General features: G+C 37.0%; 1 protein-coding gene across 1 annotated transcript; it reads right to left on the bottom strand.

The window, feature by feature from the left end:
* Nucleotides 1-296: 296 nt before the first annotated feature.
* LOC128857166 (vitellin-degrading protease) lies at nt 297-12,731 on the bottom strand. Its single transcript, XM_054092790.1, has 4 exons — nt 12,413-12,731; nt 3,580-3,784; nt 3,121-3,436; nt 297-1,321 (listed from the first exon to the last, which is right to left on the bottom strand). The coding sequence occupies exons 1-4, from the start codon at nt 12,486-12,488 to the stop codon at nt 935-937; spliced, it is 984 nt and encodes a 327-aa protein (XP_053948765.1). The 5' UTR covers nt 12,489-12,731; the 3' UTR covers nt 297-934.
* Nucleotides 12,732-19,943: the final 7,212 nt, after the last annotated feature.

Below are 19,943 nucleotides of genomic sequence, written 5' to 3'. Positions count from 1 at the left end.
GGTTATCACCTTTTCCATATGAGTAACAAGAACTACTCCTCAAAAGAAGCTATAAAAAGGGATATCGAAGCGTATTTTGCCTCCAAAGACAACAAATGTTTTGAGCAGGGAATTAAAAATTTGCCTAAACGTTGGGAAGACATTGTAAATAATGAAGGAAAATATATTATTTATTAATAAATACTTTAAACATCTTTTTTATAAATTTTAAAACCCCCTTTAAAACGCGCACGAACTTATGGACTGACCTGATATTTGGAATTCAGCTTTATTTCACTAAAAAAATATGTAATCGATTCAACTTCATAATTAATAACTATAACTTTTATTATTTTTACTTACATCTACAAAAATTCACATTTCGTTTATCAAAATTATCACAAACAAGGCAAAAAATATGCGGGTAAACTCTACCGATACATAAGCAAAACCCTTTTTTAGGTCCAGTTAACGAACTTACACAAATTGAATAGACTTACGCGTTTTCCATACATCGGCATGCATCTTAACTTGGGTTAAAATTTGGGCATCAAAAATTCTCGAGTCAAGTTTAGCCTCAAATCAGTTGTTCAAAATAAAAATATGCTAAAACCAAAATCAAATCGCTTAAGAGTTGTTCGTACAAGATGGAACAAAATAAATGAAATACGAGACTCTGATGTTAACTCGAGTTAAAAATTAATCATTTATGCTCATTACTTCTATCCCTGCTGAATATCGGTGAGTAAAAGTGTTGCAAAAACACAGCATAAGATACAATTCGACATTCAAAAATATGTATAAGAAAAATTACAATTCTCAGCATTACAAAATTCAGCCTTAATTCGTTTATTCTTAACCTAACCTAAAACTTTGGTACGAATAGTTTCAAAACCAACAAACTACACTTAATCTTATCTAACTAAGAACTAATTTCTCCCTTCAGAATTTTCCTTCAAGGCAAAAATTTGACCCATTTCGTACGCCGCGCCGTCCATATTGTGAAGATTAGGAAAGCCAATGTACCCCATATGGAACTATTGCAATTTGTGCCATCGCCTATTTGCTCCGAGATCCACTTGCTGTGGTGAGCGACATCGACGAAAGCAGTTGGTTGTAGACTCTGTTTGCAGTCGACGCTCTGAATTGAGGTGAGCGCCAGCAGCTGATTGTTGTGGACCAAAGGTGCACCGGCGTCTTGCTCACAGGCAGCTTCTTGTAGTGGATGTTGATAGCCCATACACACCATATCCGGTCCGTAGAGTGAGCCAAACTTAGCCACACATGGCGCGTCACTCAACTGTGTAGCATTCAGCGACATGAGCTGGGTGTAGGGAATTTGCTGAAATGGAGGGGTAAATCAAAATATAATAAAAAATAATATATAAAATAGCTTGAGGGAAATTTAGGCGGAAAAAATGGGGTAAAAATATGGCATTTCTAACATTTTGGAACGTAATTTCTAGACTTATCTAAATCATTATTTAGCTGAAGCTGAAGTTTCGAGTGAATGAATACAAAGTGGAAAATAGCGGTTTGGCTGTCTTTTAGTCCGTCGCAAGCAGGCTTTAACTTTTTCGTCACGAGTTGGTCGCCGTTCGGAGGTGGCGTAAAACTGTAGGTTGCCCATTTATGGAATCGGAGGAGGCGTTCGGGTAATAAACAAAAACAGGATGCAAGCGCTTATTATACGTACATACATACATATATACAATCGTCTGCTGGAGCATAAATAAGCTGTATAGCTTTTCTTAAGGAGGTGAAATTCGTATTCAGGAACGGAAGGGTTAAAGTTATGCATGCAGAATAGAGTCTAGACTTAAGAGGCTTAGGGGCAGGACTTGACAATAGATTAAGGCCACAACATTTTTAGTTCTTTTAATGTGAAGTTATTTTGCTTTAATTTGATTTATTTTAATTTCAATTTTATTTCACTTTTACTTATTTTTACTTACTTGTTTTTATTTTACCTTTTTTTTTTGGTTACAATTATTTATTATTCATATTACTTTATTTATTTATTTTATTTTACTTTATATTACTTTAATTTGATTTCTTTTATTTCAATTTATTTTAATTTGTTATAATTTTTTTTTTGTTTTATTTTAATTTGTTTTAATTTTTTTTAATTTTTTTTCTGCATTTCATTTTCTTTTATTTTTTTTTATTTTATTTTATTTTATTTTATTTTATTTTTTTTTTTTTTTTTTTTTTATATCATCCCGAAAAGGAGTGTTTCACATTACTTGGCGACAGCTTAGCTGCAAGCCAATAATTTATAACAGCTACAAAATATTACAATTAAATATATTAATTAATATTAAATTAAATTAAATATTATACAAAATAGTTAACAAATTTACTAACAAGAAAAACGTTTACTGTAAAAAGTTTCGGACTATGTGACAAGAATTGAGTAAAGCTGCTTTCTGCATGTCGAAAATTAAATATTCTGGGAGTTGAAGAGTTTTGACGTTGTCTGCTAAGTTTTTATGCACTAGTCCGTGGGCTGAGATGATAATTGGTAGTATGTGCACCTTCCTTAGCTTCCACTGGCGTTTGACATCAATGCCTAAGTCAGAATATTTGGATATTTTTCCTGCATATGTTTTTTGCATGTTTCTGTTTAGAGGAACAGCAATATCAACTATATAACCAGTCGCTTGAGATTTACGGCACTTGTGGCATTTGTTAAAATTGTTCGGTCGGTATTTTATTTTATTTTATTTTATTTTATTTTATTTTATTTTATTTTATCTTATTTTATTTTATTTTATTTTATTTTATTTTATTTTATTTTATTTTATTTTATTTTATTTTATTTTATTTTATTTTATTTTATCTTATTTTATTTTATTTTATTTTATTTTATTTTATTTTATTTTATTTTATTTTATTTTATTTTATTTTGTTTTATTTTACTTTCTATTTATTTATTTTTCCTTTTTATTAAAATTATTTTACTTCCTTTCCATAGCATTCCGCTGATCACCCGCTAACAGAGCTCACTGAACACAATGCATTTCACTTCCCCTCTCTGACTATTGCTCTCCAACTTCCCAAGTATGCCAATAAATTCACAATTACCCCAAATTTAATTTCTCATTCGAAAAAACAAACAAAAACAATTCCATCTCCTACCTTCTCTGTAGCGAACCAGCTGGTAACCTCATACGTTTGCTGCTTCATTGCGTCGCTCAGATTTTCTCCCACTTCACCGCTGCGGAACGTCTTCCAACTCAAACTGGCCGGCTGCACGGTGGGATGCGCGGGTGGAATATCCCGCTCCAGCATTATGATCGCTATGTTATCGCGCAAAGTGCGTGCATTGAAAGTTTTCGGCTGATGGACGTGAGTCACTCCATATACTAGCGTGTGTTCGTCGCGTTGATAACGATTCAATGTGCCCATAACCACTTTCAGTTCAGCCGGGTGACGCGCCGTCTGGGTCTGGTAACTACATAAACACCAACAAATGTACGCATAAGCACAAGTAGTTAAATATTGACATAATTTATAATGGAATTATTGATAAGTACAAGTTTTATATGTTTTTATGATATGCAACTATGCGCGCATGCGTTGGGCGCGTGAACTTACTTATGCACACACTGTGCGACGATGAGCACAACGGAGGGGGCTATTATCGCGCCACCGCAAATATGTCCCTCACCGAAAATGTAATCCTGGATGGCCAAGCGTATGGAAGCCTGATGGCGCGCATGCTCCAGCAATGTTTCGCTACCATTTATGCTGCTGGGATAATTATTGAATGGATGTTCGGCGGCATTGGATTGTGTGAAGCCTGCGTGCGTATGAGTGTGTGTACGTAGGAGAGTAAGAGCAGAGGAGAATAGAAGAGAGAGAGAGAGAGAAAAAAATTTAATTCAGCATAGAAATGATCGAATACTCGTAGATACGCAAATTAAAAAATAAAAAAACAATTTCGCTTTTTAGTTGCTTTAAATTGGATTCGAAGTAGACTTTATGTTATTTGATTGTTGGCACGTAATCACCGTCGAACTAAACAAAAATTCGCATATAAGCGGGCAATGAGCAGCACGTGCCGCGCGTTGATGCTCATAAATGGTTTTATACTTTTTTCGCGTTGCTTTAACTGCGCTCTTTATGTGTGTCAATATATCACTTTTGCTATCGACTTGAAAAATTTTCCAAACCAATTATCGTGATAAGGTGAAGGAATTGAAGGAATTAATTATGTGACTGATAAACTTGAACTTGACCAAGCACGCAAGCACTCAGTTCGAAATCGCACACTGAGCCTCCAAGCGGTTACTAGGCCATAAGTTTTTTGCAAATGTGTGCTAATACTTCTTATCCTCGGTGTTTATGTGGAAGCTTCTGCATTGATAGGATTTTCTTTTATTTTTTTGTTTTGTTTTATGGACACCCCCATACTTTTAAGTTTCCAACTTAAAATTATAAACCTATGTATGCAACTCTACAGCCGGTTCTGTAGTAAATATTTGAGATAATGCGGGTGCAGATAAAACAAAAAGGATAAAATAAAGAATTCCATCATTTTAAATCATTTGTTTTATTTAGTAAAAAAAGTGATAAAAAAAGCCAAAAAGATGATTATTTTTGAGCCACCTGTAAGTATATATAATATTTTTGTAGTTTAAAAAAAGAAACAAAATTCTGCACATACATACGTATCATTTTATGCAACTGCACCCATGAACATATACTTATATGCACTAACTTGACCTTCAATTTAATCTGGAAACCAAAATATTGATAATGAACCGCAGCTACTAAGATGTTTTTGCGGGCAAGCGATCAAAACAAATTCGAAATATAATATTTACTGAATTTATAAAATAATGGAAGTACTCAGATTAAATTTGTTTAAACACTCTATACTATTGTATATTTTGGATTATTTACAAAAACAAAAAAAATATAAAAAAAACAATTCAGATTAGTAGTCTATATCACCTGATAAATATTATTTAAGTCATCAGTACAGTTGATTTTGTTGTTATAGTAGTGCCAGTGCAGTGTAGTCACTGACCGTGTTCGTCTAACTCATCTAACGGTAGGCTCAGAAAACGTGCTGTTTCGACAGGTTGGTTCCAGAGGCAAAGGGGTGTTATGTGAGTAAGTTTGATAGGACATATGAAAAGATGGTAAGTGTCGTGCGGTGTGCCTTCACATGTCGGACATATATTGAGCATGTTGGGGTCGATTATTGATAAGTAAGAGTTTAACCTACTGCAATATCCTGAACGTAATCGGGTCAAAGTAACAAGGGTCTCGCGAGGCAGCTGAAGCTCTTCGTCTCCGACTCCGATAACGGCATTCGGGAATCGGGTGTTTAAAAAGGTAGTATGGGTCATCATCTCTATAAGACCTGTGAGGAGTTGCCCATTGGGCGCGTCCCATGTGATGGCCTGGCATCACACGAGTGGCCTTCCCTGATGGGTTAGGTTCCAATACTCGCTAGGTGGCTCAAAGTTGGCAGAGAATCAGGGTGCCATCCGCGAACCAACTGGCTAGGGAGTAGTCCCGAATTAAAACCATAATCGGTAATGGATATTTACTTCATTGCCACACATGTGGCAATCCACCCGCTTCGGCGGCAGGTGCATGGAGTCTGGAGGTCCCAACCGTTACCAAAGTCTCCCATCTATATGAGCGAGAGCGTATCCTGGAGGAGACGAGGGCTGCTATCGCAATCTCCTGTTGAAAGTCCTTTCCCAGTTTCGTAGGGCTTGCGTTGTGAAGTCAGTGCGGGGACGGAAGCCGGGAAATCGAAGAGCGTGGCAAAGAGGGAAAGGAGAAAGCGGTTGGCAAGGCTCATGTGGAAAAAATCCTCATCTGGCTCTGCCAGACCTTCTGCGTCTGTGTCCTCCAAAAGACCTCGGTCGGCGGAAGTGACACCCACGGAGGCCACCTAGTCCTGGATCTCCTCCCCATTAGTACGGTCCCCGGAGGTGCTGGAAGGGTCTTCAGCAAGGTCCTTCTGGAGGAGAGATTTCTGGCTTCGGATAGTGACGACACTGACTTGGAAATGTTGGAGAGGATTATCGAGGCTACATATTCCTTAGATAAATCTGCAGCTCTCTAAGACAGCGTCTGCCAATTTACTGCTCCCACTTCACCATCTGTGGCATGGCGGTATTTCTGGAATCAATACGAAAACCCATTTACGGATGGTGCATAGGGTGGATGTGATGTGAATAATACATGAAAAAAATTTCAGCCGGTATTAAATGCGTTGTTAAAAAATTTTTTCGACACGTTTCGCAGCATCCCACGCACGTACCCACCGCTACTGGACTAGCTGACGGTTGGTTTCGTCATCCATTGGACGGCGTCTGCCTTCAGTATTAAAATCAGTCGGCATGAAATGATGAGGTCAAAATGATCCTTAGCTTCCGGACTATTAGGTAGTCGAGTTTTATTTTAAATCTTTTAAACTTATTAGTGGCATTATGTTATTAATTTATTTATAATTATAATGTAAGTTTTTCGTTTGGGAGACCCAAGTTACCCCACCCCTCCCTTTATGTTATAAAATCGACTCCGTACTCTAAGGGTTACATTTCAATTTTAAGGTGAAATTTGCAATTTTTGCAACTTTGCCGTGCAATTTTTGCAATTCCATGCATATTTAGTCGCCTACCTATTCGCATAATTTACATATGTATGTATGTACCATGTATGTATGTATGTATGTATGTATGTATATACCATAAATCCACAATTGAAATAGTGCAGAAGGTTGCGCATATCGCGTTATTTGATTCTCAGTGAATTTGATACATTCTCTATTCAGTTTTTGAGTTGATGACATTTTAATGGCTTGTATACATTTTTTTGTTTTTGCAAACAATTTTTTCTTTCTACTCTCTCTGCTGTTATCTGCCAGTGCTCACATTCACCTGAGCTAACTTTTCATTGTTGTTTACTACAGCTGACAATTTTGAAACTCGCCTCTCAGTTCTCTCTCGTAGTTCCGCTTAAATTACATTGACCCGATTTACACGAGGAGACATCTGGAAGGGAGACACTGGAAGTTCTCTTTTGAAGTTTCATTCGCGTTCACACGGGCAAAAATGTTTCCGCGACATTTTGACATTTAACACTTTAGCATCGTCTGGTTCGGATGTATTCTAGCACGCGCTTACATGTAAAGCAGAGAGCGTTCGACAACAGTTTCTTAAATATATGAATGAAAAATGCAAACTGGTTAAATAATAAATAATTTGTTGTTTTTTTATTGAAATATATTTATAAATTCTTATACTTGAATAAAAAAAATTAAATTAAAAATACTTCATATGTAAATAATTAACTTAAAATTAACTTGAGTAACTAGAAATGCGAGGAAAATTAGAATTCAACATAAACATGCCCCATAATATATTTTAAATTATACCTACTTTACTAGCAAAAATAATCGTGCATTTCCCAAGCAGTGTTCGGATGCTTGTCATCTTTGTTATCTTCCGTTTGCTTGAAAACCAACACATAACTCAGAACCTTCTCCCACAAAAGAAAAAAACGAATGAAGCAACTGTCAAAAATTGGAAAGATTGGAAATACGAATAAGAAGAGCAAAGCGTGTCGCCGAGTAGGGGAGACAAAATCCCTTCTCTCTTCCCCGATCGTCCTTCGCCCCCGAACAAAATGTTTTCCTTCCAGATGTCTCCTCGTGTAAATCGGGTCAAAGTGGTGAAGTTTCATAAACTAAAAAAACTTACGTATGACACAAACATACACTCATACATATACATACATATGCATATCAATACATACATGGATGAACTTTGAAACTATGAGGTGTTAGTTGGCTGCTAATGGGACGCGTGTCAATTTTAATTTAAGAAACATTTTTCGGCTCGTGAGTTACTCTAATTACCATGTATGTATATATATATATATATATTGCATGTAAAGTTAAATAAAAAAATCTTCCAAACTAGAAGTAACAAAGCGTCGCCGAAAGCGAGGCAGCAATCACAGTGATATCGTAGGAAATTCTATCGCTTCTGAGGTGGTTAATAGGGTGACCAAAAAATTGCTACCCCTTAAATTTGAGCTAGGGGAAAAAATTAGTAACCTAACCTTTGTTTTAATATCTATGTACCCATACTGCCAAAACTTCGCAAATGACCTTGAAAGTGTTTGAATTCATGGGCATTAAAAAACTAAAGACAAACAGTCAAAACTCACCAAATTGTGAATGTGCTATCGCTTTGTCGCTGGGTGTACATACTTACATATTCGCACACAATCATTTATATATAAAATAGTGACAAGTTCAAAATCAAAGCTCGAAAGCCGTGATTGTTTTTTTTTTCTTTTTTACTTTTCCATTTGAACTATTGATCTCAAATTCTGTATAAATAAAAAGCACACACAAGTACAAATATACAAATGTATGTGAGTAGGTAAAGAAGAAGTGAAATTTGCACCTATTAAAACACTTGCACACACCTACTTACATACATACTCTAAGCGCTTGTTTCCTGCTTTTTTTATTATTGCAAATTAAAATATTTGTTCTAACGAATTCTTAATGAAAGTCGTTGACTAATATTGTAAATATATATGCGCACATCCGTACACTTAACAACAGGCGATTGGGTTTGCTAACACGAAATTCATTATTTACTTCTCACTCGCCACTGTCGGCCCACCTGTTAAATTTGCAAAATGCTAAAGTTAACAGAGAATCCTATTTACAGGCGCATGCCAAAGGGGTATCGTACAGGGCAGTGAACTGTAATAGATATCAAATTATCGCACTCGCTTACTTTATAAACAAATGAAATTTAACAGTAGCAACAAAACAAATAACAAAAAAAAAATAACACGTATAAGGAAGACTAAATTCGGTGGGAACCGCATACATTTTAGTAGAGTCTAATTTGTGTTGGCTGTTAATTTTTTGAGTCCAACCAACTCATGCACAATGAGCGTTACAGCTTGTAACATCAGGGAAAATTTAACAGCATGAAAACTTAGTCTTAACATGTAAGAAGTCGGCTTGTGATGGGGAGAATTGCGTGCACCAAATTTGGATGAGTTTTATTAAGGGATTGCATACAGTTAGAATTTTCAAAAAATCGTTTTTTTATTTTATTTTCCTAATGTTCATACATTTAAGAATACACACAGAAAATTTAATATCGTTCCGGAGAACATGCAAATTAAAAAAAAAAGCGTTTCAGAGTGCTTGAAAGTATAAGGCCGGCGCTTAAGGGGAGAGCCTGCTTAGAGGCTTCAAAAAATCGAGTTTTTTTTGCATTAATGTCTTCGCAAACTATCCAAGAATGTGTCCTCAAAATTCTAGAAGTAAACTCAAAATATTTTCGGAGTTACAGAAGAAATTGTGAGCAAGCGTCGAGCAGGTATACGAGCGGCCGGATCGCTCGAAGTGCGATTTCTCGGTTTTTTATTTTTACGATTTTTTCTAATTGGCGGGAAAGATAGGGAAAAAGGATAGGACGTTTAACCTATCGAAACGAGATAACATTGATTGTATTCGAAATTAAATTCTCTTCTAGTTGAACCTAGAAAACCTTAAGAAAGTTATGATTAACCCACTTTTTAAACAATCTAAAGTGAATTTGTTTTTCCAAAAAAATTATTTTTTTTTTAATTAGCGAAAAATTGTTGAATTTCTCACTTATTGTTTAATTTTCTTGGTTTAACTAGAAGCTATACTATACTAAAATAATTTTTTTTTTGGGTTTTTAGTTTTAGATGAAAATTGCGACCTGCATCTTTCCCGCCGCACGACACATGCCCACTCGAGGCGCCTCGGCAAAATGCAGGTAATACGACATATATTTTAATGAAAAAATTTGAGAAGACAGTTGAAATACATAACAATAAAACTTGAAAGTTTCATTTCAATCGAGTATTTCTTTCCTTCTCAAAAAAATCCACGAAAAAATCGATTTTTTGAAGCCTCTAAAGCAGGCTCCCCCCTTAAACGCGTTTTTCTCAAAATGGTGTTTTCAAAGTCGGTGACCAAAATTACTTGAAAGCGGCTAAACCGATTAGTCTCAAATTTTAACACGAGCTTCTTAAAGATATTTTTTAGTAATTAATCGCAGTTTTTTCTCACCGATAAATATTTTTTTATAAACAATTTAAGGCCGAAATGTTGTCCATTCTCCATTTTGCCAAAAACAAATGTATCTTGCTTATTCCTTCAGTTAATTACTAGATTTAACATTACTGTAACGAAATCTGTTTGGTTTTTTAATATCAGAAAATCCAGTTCAGAGATAAGTGGGCACCGCAAAACGTCTTTTTTGAGAGGAGCTCCCGGAGATCAGCCGTAGCTCCTTTCCAAATAAATATTTTTATTAATACTAAGTCTTAAAATACAGTTAAAAAAACATAATATGTGTACAAATTTGTAGATCAATAAATTTAAAAGTTTTCTCAGAAAAAATTCTGGAAAATTCGCTTTTTTACGGCGTCCTAACTACAGGGTTGCCCATATTCGACGGACCCATCTGGCAACCCTGTATCTTTTGACAGAGACGTCAGATCGCTTAATGACATACCGCGTTGGAAGCGTCAGTCCAAGCAGATTTTTACCATGGAACAGTACACGCCACGCGAGCGCTCCCAAATTGTTGAAATTTACATTCAACAAAAGAAGACAAAAGAAGAACAAAATCAGCATGTCCGATGAGGCTCATTTCTTATTGAATGGGACGGTAAACAAGCAAAATAGCCGTATTTACGATTATTGGGCCGTTTTTCTTCGAAAATGAAGATGGTCAAGCTGTTACCGTCAATCAGGAGCGTTATCGCGATATGATAACCACTTTTGTGATGCCAATTATTCGTCGAAAGCGTATGAGGCAGTTCTGGTTTCAACAAGACGGCGCTCCACCATACACAGCTCGCACCACAATCGATTTTTTGAAGAAATTGTTTCCTTGCCGTTTGATATCAAAGGTTTATATTAATAAGCCAAAGACCATAGAAGAGCTCAAGAACAACATTCGTGGGGGAATAGCCGCTATTCCAGCCAAAATGTTAGCTAAAACTATGGAAAATGCTGTGATGCAAAAGGGGCACAATACGCCGTACAGGCTCAAGGCGGTCATTTGAGAGATATCATATTCAAAAAGTGATGTCAACAAATCTACTTCAACCAAATAAAATGATTATTATCGTCAATTTCAAAAAAATTGTGTTTTTCTTTGATTTAAAAAAAAAACACATGGGTCCGTCGAATATGGGCAACCCAGTATATAGGTATAACCCCTTAAGTCGTTATTGAGATGAACGCAAGTTCCTGGCAGCTAGTGCTCCTTTTATTGTATTTAAAATAATAATTTATTGTTATTTACCGTATATTAAAAAAAAAATTCCAAAAGGAGGGTCAATGTTTTAAAACTTCGCCATATTTCTTCTCTTTGCTTAATTACTTCCACCAAATGTAAGTAATTTTGCGCTATTTATAGCAGAAATATCAATTTTTTAAATTTTTTTTTTTTGTTTTTTTTTAATAACCGTTAAATGGGAGACAGTCGAGGTTCTTGACCAATTTTCAGTACCAAACTGGCTTAGATTGTGAATAACTTTTGTACTAAGTTTCATTGAAATATGTATATCAATTTTTGTTCGTGTTAAGGTGGCTAAATCACCTTCTCTAATCGTTTCGAGTATTTTGATGTATTTGGTAAAAGTCTATATCTATCTCGTTTCCTTGATACTGATATATACAAGCAACATATAAATATTATATACACTTGGTTTTTTAGCCGAGCTACCCCTCTTTTTAGCAGACTCCGAACGGCAACAGCAGAAATACACTCGGAGGCTTGTCACTACCTGCAGAGGGGCAACTGCTATTAGAATAATTGTTTCAATCATTTAATGTTCCGTGTCCGGGGTTTCGACCCGTGCCCCTCCGACTGGTAGTCACGCACCAACCGATTATAATTCCCTTGAACACAAGTGCGCGTTCCGTTCCCGTTTTTATTGTCTTAAAATGCATAACCAGAATAGACCTGCCGAAAATGTCCGATTAAGTTACTGACATCACCTCATCACCATTACACCATGACCTATACCTATCTCGTTTCCGTTAGCCCATTTCAAGTAACCATTCGGTGAACAAAACCCCTGTGCCCCATTTCACCAGTGTGCACGGATAGAAAATAGAAATTAAAGAATCCGAAAAACAAACAAATATACGGCACTTAAGTGACTCAATCATCGTTCGATCACTAATTTTTTTGTTGCATTTTGTTATTGTTCACTTCATTTGCTGCCACTTCAGTGTCTAATTAACACTTTTCAAAAACCACTTGTGCAAATGCATTGCACATACAAACACCAGGTACTCCCAAACACTTGCTATTATTATTAGTTGTTTTTGTTTTTATTTTTTATTTTCGGTTGTTTGCTTTACTTCACAACTTACTTGAATGCATTTCACTGCACAGAAATGCCAAAATGAAGATTTTGGCAAGGCTTTGTAAGCTTTCCGTACGATGCATCTTTCAAGCTGTGTGTCCGTAGTTGCACAATTTTTTTGTTTTGTTTTTGTCGAAAGTTTCCTTAAACCCAATTTGGAAACGATCCTTTTGCCTATCGAAGGAGTAACTCAACCGGCGTTATGTTGCGCTTTGTTGCGGCGTCAATTATGAATTGAATTTTTAAAAGCAACAGCAAATGGAATGAAAGCGACAGCGACGGCAACGCTACTGATTTGACTTGCTTAGGGCAGCATTTGCGTCTGCCGATTGATACTCGCCGAAGTGCGCACATGTATACGTACCTACTCATGTGTATGTGTGTGTGTGTATCGCTTATGTTGATATTCAGGCCCGGTTCTGGCTGAAATGGGAGCTGGGGTGTGCAGTAGCATATAAAGCGCCCTTTTATGTTAGCCATCATCATGATTCAATGATACAAAAAGGTTTGCTCAGTAAACAGCTTTCTCGTTCTCTCTTGACAAATCGGCTCCCTTAGCAAGGCACTGGGTTGCTAGCTCTAGAATTTTTTAGTAAAACTGGAGGAAAAGTAAAATTTGTAGAAAAAACATAACATTTTCAAAATGGTCTGCTTACGAGCAACAACTCGCTAAAGAGTTTTCATCGGTATGTTCAGGACTATGACATGAAATACATATCGCTTAAGTCAAAACATAATAGAGTATTTGACGCAATGCGAGATCTATGAGTGGTGAATTTACAAAGCTTTATTTCTTATGATGTAGTGATTTAGACGGAATTCATGTTTTGCAAACAGCTAGCATTTCCCAAAGAGTTGCAGGGAGAATAATTGGATAGTCCCGACGCGATCGATAACGTTTAAGACCTTGTTATAAAAAAGTTGGGATTGGCGGAACTTGTTTCCAATGAGCCTACCTTCCCATGGATGGATGAAGTGTCCAGAGGAGGCTTAGCAAAGCACAGTACCAGTATGAAAAAGCTACACATAAAAAACTATCTACCGGAATGCGCTTAAAACTGTATGTCCTTCCTTTTATGGAATAACATCAAGACGCGCGCTACAAATAGGAGGAAGATCTCGGTCAAACACCTAACAGTATTGTACGTGCCAATTAATTATTTATTTTTAACAAAAAAGTTTCATATCGGCGAAACTTCGCCACTTCGCGATTGGTTTTAAATTTAAAAATTAATTCACAAAATAAAATCTTGGATTAAGTGAAGTAATTTCTTGTTTAAATGTTGGACTTGGCAATTTCCGCTAATAACTTCTATTTGTACCATTATTTACATTCAAATATTAATAAAAATTTAATTTTTTAAACCGTTCGCAGATTGTTTCCATTTAATGGTTTGCTACCATTTTTACCAAAAAAGATTTAATTTGTTCCACTTTATTCATCTTCTTAAATACAACATTTTGTAAGGCAGTGTCAAAAATCGAATGTCACTAGTGAGCAAACCTTTAATAATTGAATCATGAGCCATCATCAGTTTATTTTTCATTTCTTTATAAACGTCTAAAATTTTAATTTCTGCAAAGTATAGGCGATTGCTACCAGATAATTAAAACTAGTCAACGTCAACTCATACAGTCGATTTTGTAGCTACCTGAATTAAATAACGATACTGAAGAGTCGTAAACTTTTGTTCATAGGGGTATATTTTTTAAATTAAATTGAGAAAATGTTAAGTGCAACAATAGAAAAAGGAATTGTTTTGAAATTTCACATGAAGCTTGAAAAAAACGGCTACTGAAGCTAAACTTGAAGGTCACATACTAGTTAAGATCACGTTTTTGCTATGCTCCGTGAAGTAATAACGAAAAAACGCCCCGAATTGTGAAAGGGTCATGAATTTTTCACCTCATTTCGCATTGTCTGTCAAAAGGTTAGTAGCGAGGATACCAGAGAAATATTTACTAGAACTCTCTTTACTTTCTAAGTATTAAAATCCTGTTGCTTTTAATGAACTTTGAAGTTGCGAAAAAAGGCGCGTTTTCAGAAAGAGCTGACAGAAATCTAGTCCCAAAAAGGGCCCAGTCTGGTACGCCTGAGGTAGCACTGAAGCGCCGTTTTGATACCATTACGAGACCTCCAACTGGCCGATATCTACAACCAGCCAGAGCTGTTGATATAATGGAGGAGATTGATTGGATTTAGCTTGGCGCACTGCCCCATGCTGGAGCGACCTTAATCGTCTCGCTGCCAAACCCGGATATTTACAGAGAAAGTGCTCAACAGTCTCCTTCTCTGTGGAAACAGCTGCTACAATGGGGGTTAAATGATAACCCTAGCTTTTCCGCGTGTGTGCCCATCGCCCAGTGACCGGTAAACACAGCTATGAGTTTGGAAATTGAATGGTGTGGAGTCCCTAGGTCTCTTTCTGAATCCTTCGCATATCGTATTGGGGCCAAAGGGGTTTTCGAAATAGCACATGAAGAAATGGAGCTCAATCTTTTCTGCGCTTTCCTGAGAAATAATTTGTGCAGTTCCCCTTTAACAACTGTCAGGGGGATTCCGATGACCGGGTAGGAGGTATCTAATGCCAACTCAATCCCCTTCCTGCCAAGCTCATCAGCAATTTCGTTTCCCTCTATGTTCCTATGTCCTGGAACCCAGATTAGAGAAATGTTACCTGCACACCCAAGGGATTTGATCTCATTCTTACAGGAGTTTACTAATTTCGTTCTGCACCATGGCGTCGTCAGTGCTTTGATCGCGACTTGACTATCGGAGAAAATGTTAATATCTCCCTCGCTAACGCGTTTCCTAAACATTTTGCATACCTGCAGGATCGCAAAGACTTCTGCTTGAAAAGCACTAGCAGTTTTCGGCAATTTAAAGGAGATGGGTAAATTGGCTGATTTATAGAAAACCCCTGCTCCGACTACCGATTCCATCTTGTAACCGTCAGTGAAGACAGAGATGCAACCTTCGGTGCAGATTTTCCTCTCGATCCAATCCTGCCTATTTGGAAAGATTGCCCTAGTCCGACCCTCAACCTACAGTGTGCCGGTAGAGAGGTCTATTTTAAGTTCGGAGAAATACGGTGCTAACTGCCCGAAAATGCTACCATCTCAACAGCTCTGTAATAGTCCAAAAAAAAGTAATAATAATAAGTGAATGTAGGTGAACTGAAAGCATCATTATTTAAGCGCCAGCGTCGTTTTTCCTTTTTCTTTAAACGATTTTTGATGAGAATCTCTATATAATCTTCCTCCTTAAAATAGTGACTTAAAATCATCAGCCTTCCTGATTTTTCTAATCATACAGATGTACTAGGAATAACAATTGTGGCTGAAGTAGAATCTAACCCATTTCTTTTAGTTGAAATAAAACTTAATGATCCTTCTCTCAAGCATCAAGACATTCAAGTCCCCTTTTATTGAAATCGTGTAAGAATTATGAATTATATGAACTACTTCAATTCTTGGTGCTAATTTTTATATGATATTAGTTTGAGGAAAAAGATCTCCATTATATTCTCGGTAGATGGCTGTAGTAATCGATATCTCGTAAAATATCGATCAATCAATTTAAAGTCGATGCTCATTGTCGAGGTGACATTTCACATTTCGTTTGCTGTTTTTTGTTTGTTCCTATCAGTTGTGAGTTACAGGTTGTCAACAATGGAAGACAGCAAATAGAAAATTCAGAAAATTTTACAGTTTATCTGCTTGTTAATATACAAATAACATCCGGAGTTGCCCCCTATTAGGAGGCACCATTAAATAAAGCGCCCAAATGTCGGCCTCTTTCGTCACTGGCCTTAAACCGTACCTGTTGTTGTATTTCTAATACGAATGCCACAGCAAAGGAAACAGCTTTTGTTATTTATGACTATCGTAGCTGTTTTGTTTTTGCTGCTGTTTCATATGTTCTGAGCTGTACTTACTGAAGTATTTGTTGTTGTTATTTTTTTTTGCTATTGATAACATTTATTGCCTTGTCAAATCTACTTGTACGAAATGCCAATAAAGTTTGTTATGCTTTTTCTATGTACGCATTGGGGCTTGGGGGCAGTGCTTGAAAAAGTATAGGGCAGTATGAATAAATTCGTAATTAAATTAAATATAAATGCATGTTTTTTAGAATTTATTGAACAAAAAAATTAAATAAGCATATCTAAATTAAATTAAGCCAATTCGTTCGGGCGACTGCAAAACTTTTATACTTAGCGCACGTTTTTGGTGAAATATAATTTTTTTATAAAATTATGAACGGAAAAAATTTTATAAAAAAATTTTGCATCCTTGCATTTTTCAATTATTTTTATTTTATGAGCGTGATGAAAATGAAAAATAACAATTATTTTTAGACTTTGTTTCCTTTTCAAAAAATTCGATTTTGACTGACGTACGATGTTTTGCTCCAAAGATTACATAATAATTACTTTTTGATCTCAATTTTTTTAATACTCAATTTTCATTATAACTGAATAAAAAAAATATATATTAAATGAAAAATAAGTGGTTACCATGCGGTGCGAAAATACCCCAGCGGGTCGAGAAAAAGAATACATCCGGTAGGAGAGGAAGAGACTCGCCTGAAAAGGCCTCACATACCCGAGAACCTTCAGCGGCAGCGCAGTAAAGGTCTTCAGGATCGAGGCCAGTAAGATCCTAATTACGATATACTGAAAAATATTTCAGATCTGAACACTATTGCCCATGAAGTGTAGAGTCAACCTTTGCAGGGCCTCCCTGCTTGCATAGTTAACTATGGGCACACTTAGGAAAACTGCTCCTTCCAGTGTGGATAGCAGCCTAAAGTCGGGACTCTAAAAAACTGAAAATGAATAACCAAAATCAAAAACAAACAACAGAGGAAAAAATAAAAGGATGAAGCAGAGATGGTCGAAATTACAATGGCCTTTAATACTTTGGATGGAAAGGTGTCTCTCGAGAAGGAGAGGAGGAACTGTTTTAGTGGCCACACCAATCGGTGCGGTGCGGAAAAGATAAAAATAAATTTAGCTATTATTTCTGAGGCTAAATACTAATATATCAAATAATAATAATTTTTCATAAGCAAAATAAAATAAAATGATTATACAATAGAATTCAATTTCTTAAAATAATTAATATGGGTATTTTTTTGGCAAAAAAACACCATTTGAACAGCGTGAAAGTTAGCTCCAAAACTCAAATTTTACAGGAGAGACGATTTTGTTTTTTTCCTAATCTGTTTGGCATATTTCCGTGAAGGTTTAAATATAGCCTAACCCCGTCTAAAAACAATTTACAGACTCATTTTTAACCCAACTAACTTTATTTGAACAGGTGCAATCACAACAGACAGTCAGGATATTGGCCACTCGTCTCTCACTCCTGCTCTCCGAGAGTACTGCCGAACAAACCAGCATGCACGAACAATGAAGCAACATTTCTCGTTCTCTACAACGAAGAATGTCATGCTGCCGCCGAAAGAAAAGATGCTGCCTATAAAGCCACGCTGCGATCGGGCGCAACGCGAGCCATGTGGGATCTCTACAGAGAGCTAAGAAAGGAAGAGAGACGTATTATTCGACAAAAGAAACGATAGGCTGAAATACGTGAGTGCGAAGGGCTTGAGATGCTGGCCAAAAGGAACAACGCCCGAAAATTCTACCAAAAAGTTCGGCGGTTTACAGAAGGGTTTAAGACCGCGGCGCTTTCCTGTAAGAACAAAGACGGCGATCTGGTGACTTACATCCAGGGCATTCTTAAATTATGGAGGGAACACTTCTCGAACCTCTTAAACAGTGATAGCTGCGCATGTCGCAGAGAATGTGAAGATCCCGAACCCCAATCGTTGACGACGGAATTGTCATTCCGCTACCCGACCATGACGAGGTGAGAATTCAAACATGGCGGCGAGGTGCATGCATCAGCTCCTATGCAAAATATGGTCGGCTGAAAGCATGTCTGGCGATTGCCCAATCCATAAGAAGGGCGATCCTGCAATCTGTGCCAATTACCGCGGGATTAGTCTTCTAAACATCGCCTTTAAGGTTCTAGCGAGCGTATTGTATGAAAGGTTGAAGCCCACCGTCAACCAACTGATTGGACCTTATCAGTGTGGCTTTAGGCCTGGAAAGTCTACCATCGACCAAATATTTAAAATACGCCAAATCTTCGAAAAGACCCACGAAAGGAGAATCGACACACACCATCTTTTCGTCGACTTCAAAGCTGCATTCGACAGTACGGAAAGGAGTTACCTGTAAGCCGCGATGTCTAAATTTGGTGTCCCCACAAAACTAATACGTTGCTCAATAACAGCAGCGCCGTCAGAATTCGGAAGGACCTCTCCGAGCCGTTTGATACCAAACTAGGTTTCAGGCAGGGTGACTCGCTGTCGTGTGACTTCTTTAACCTGATGTTGGAGAGCATCGTACGAGCCGCAAAACTTAATCGCTCAGGCACAATTTTTTATAAGAGCGTACAATTGCTGGCATATGCCGATGATATTGACATCATCGGCCTTAACAACCGCGCTGTTAGTTCTGCCTTCTCCAAACTGGATAAAGAGGCAAACCGAATGGGTCTGGTGGTGAACGAGGACAAAACGAAGTACCTCCTGTCTTCAAACAAACAGTTGGCGCACTCGCGTATCGGCACTCACGTCACTGTTGACAGTTATTATTTCGAGGTTGTAAAGGTCTTCGTATACTTAGGAACCAGCATTAACACCGATAAAAATGTCAGCCTTGAAACCCAACGAAGAGTCGCTCTTGCCAACAAGTGCTACTTTGGACTAAGTTGTCATTTCCGTTCTACTGTAGGGACGTTAACAATATCCGATGAGGGGTCCCTTGGAATGATTGAGAGGAAGATTATGGGGAAGATTTTTGGATCTTTGCACGTTGGGGAGTATCGGAGCTCCTTTTTTGCACAAGCCCAGCTCTAGCCAGAAGCAGGAACCGATATTTAAGATCCTACTTCTTAACGAATATAGATAATCTTACACTTTAGGTATCAACAACCTTTTACGCTTTGTCAAAAGTGATGGTTCAATATGGAAAGGAAAATGTAGCCCAGCCCCCGCGGCTCACAACGGACCCATTTCGTGGTCTAAGTGGCATCGTTGTCTCTATGTGCGATGCGGCTGCCAAACCTAACCTAACCTGCAATTTAAAAACAATAATATAAAAAAATTAAATTTAATACTTACATTTTATTAACTTACTGTATTTTTATGAATAGGAAAAGTAAAAGTGCTTATTCCTTCGGAATTTTAACCAAAACCAACCGTAATAAATTCCTTGAAAAGTTTAAGAACGGACGCTACGAAAGAAATCAGTGATGCCATTCAGCCCATTTTCATATTTACGACATGGCCATTCGAGCTCAGAAATGCATTTTACGTAAAAAACAAATAATAAAAAAATAAATAAATAAAAAAAATTGGCACGTATACTTCTGTTCGGTATTTGGCGGAGCACCTCCTCCTATTTATGGTGTGCGTTTGATGTTGTTCCACTAATGGTAAATCAAAAGCCGAGGGTTTCAGT

The sequence above is a fragment of the Anastrepha ludens genome, chromosome 3 (genome assembly GCF_028408465.1).
Source record: "Anastrepha ludens isolate Willacy chromosome 3, idAnaLude1.1, whole genome shotgun sequence".
NCBI classification, from domain to species: domain Eukaryota; kingdom Metazoa; phylum Arthropoda; class Insecta; order Diptera; family Tephritidae; genus Anastrepha; species Anastrepha ludens.
This window is presented reverse-complemented; position numbering and strand designations above follow the sequence as displayed.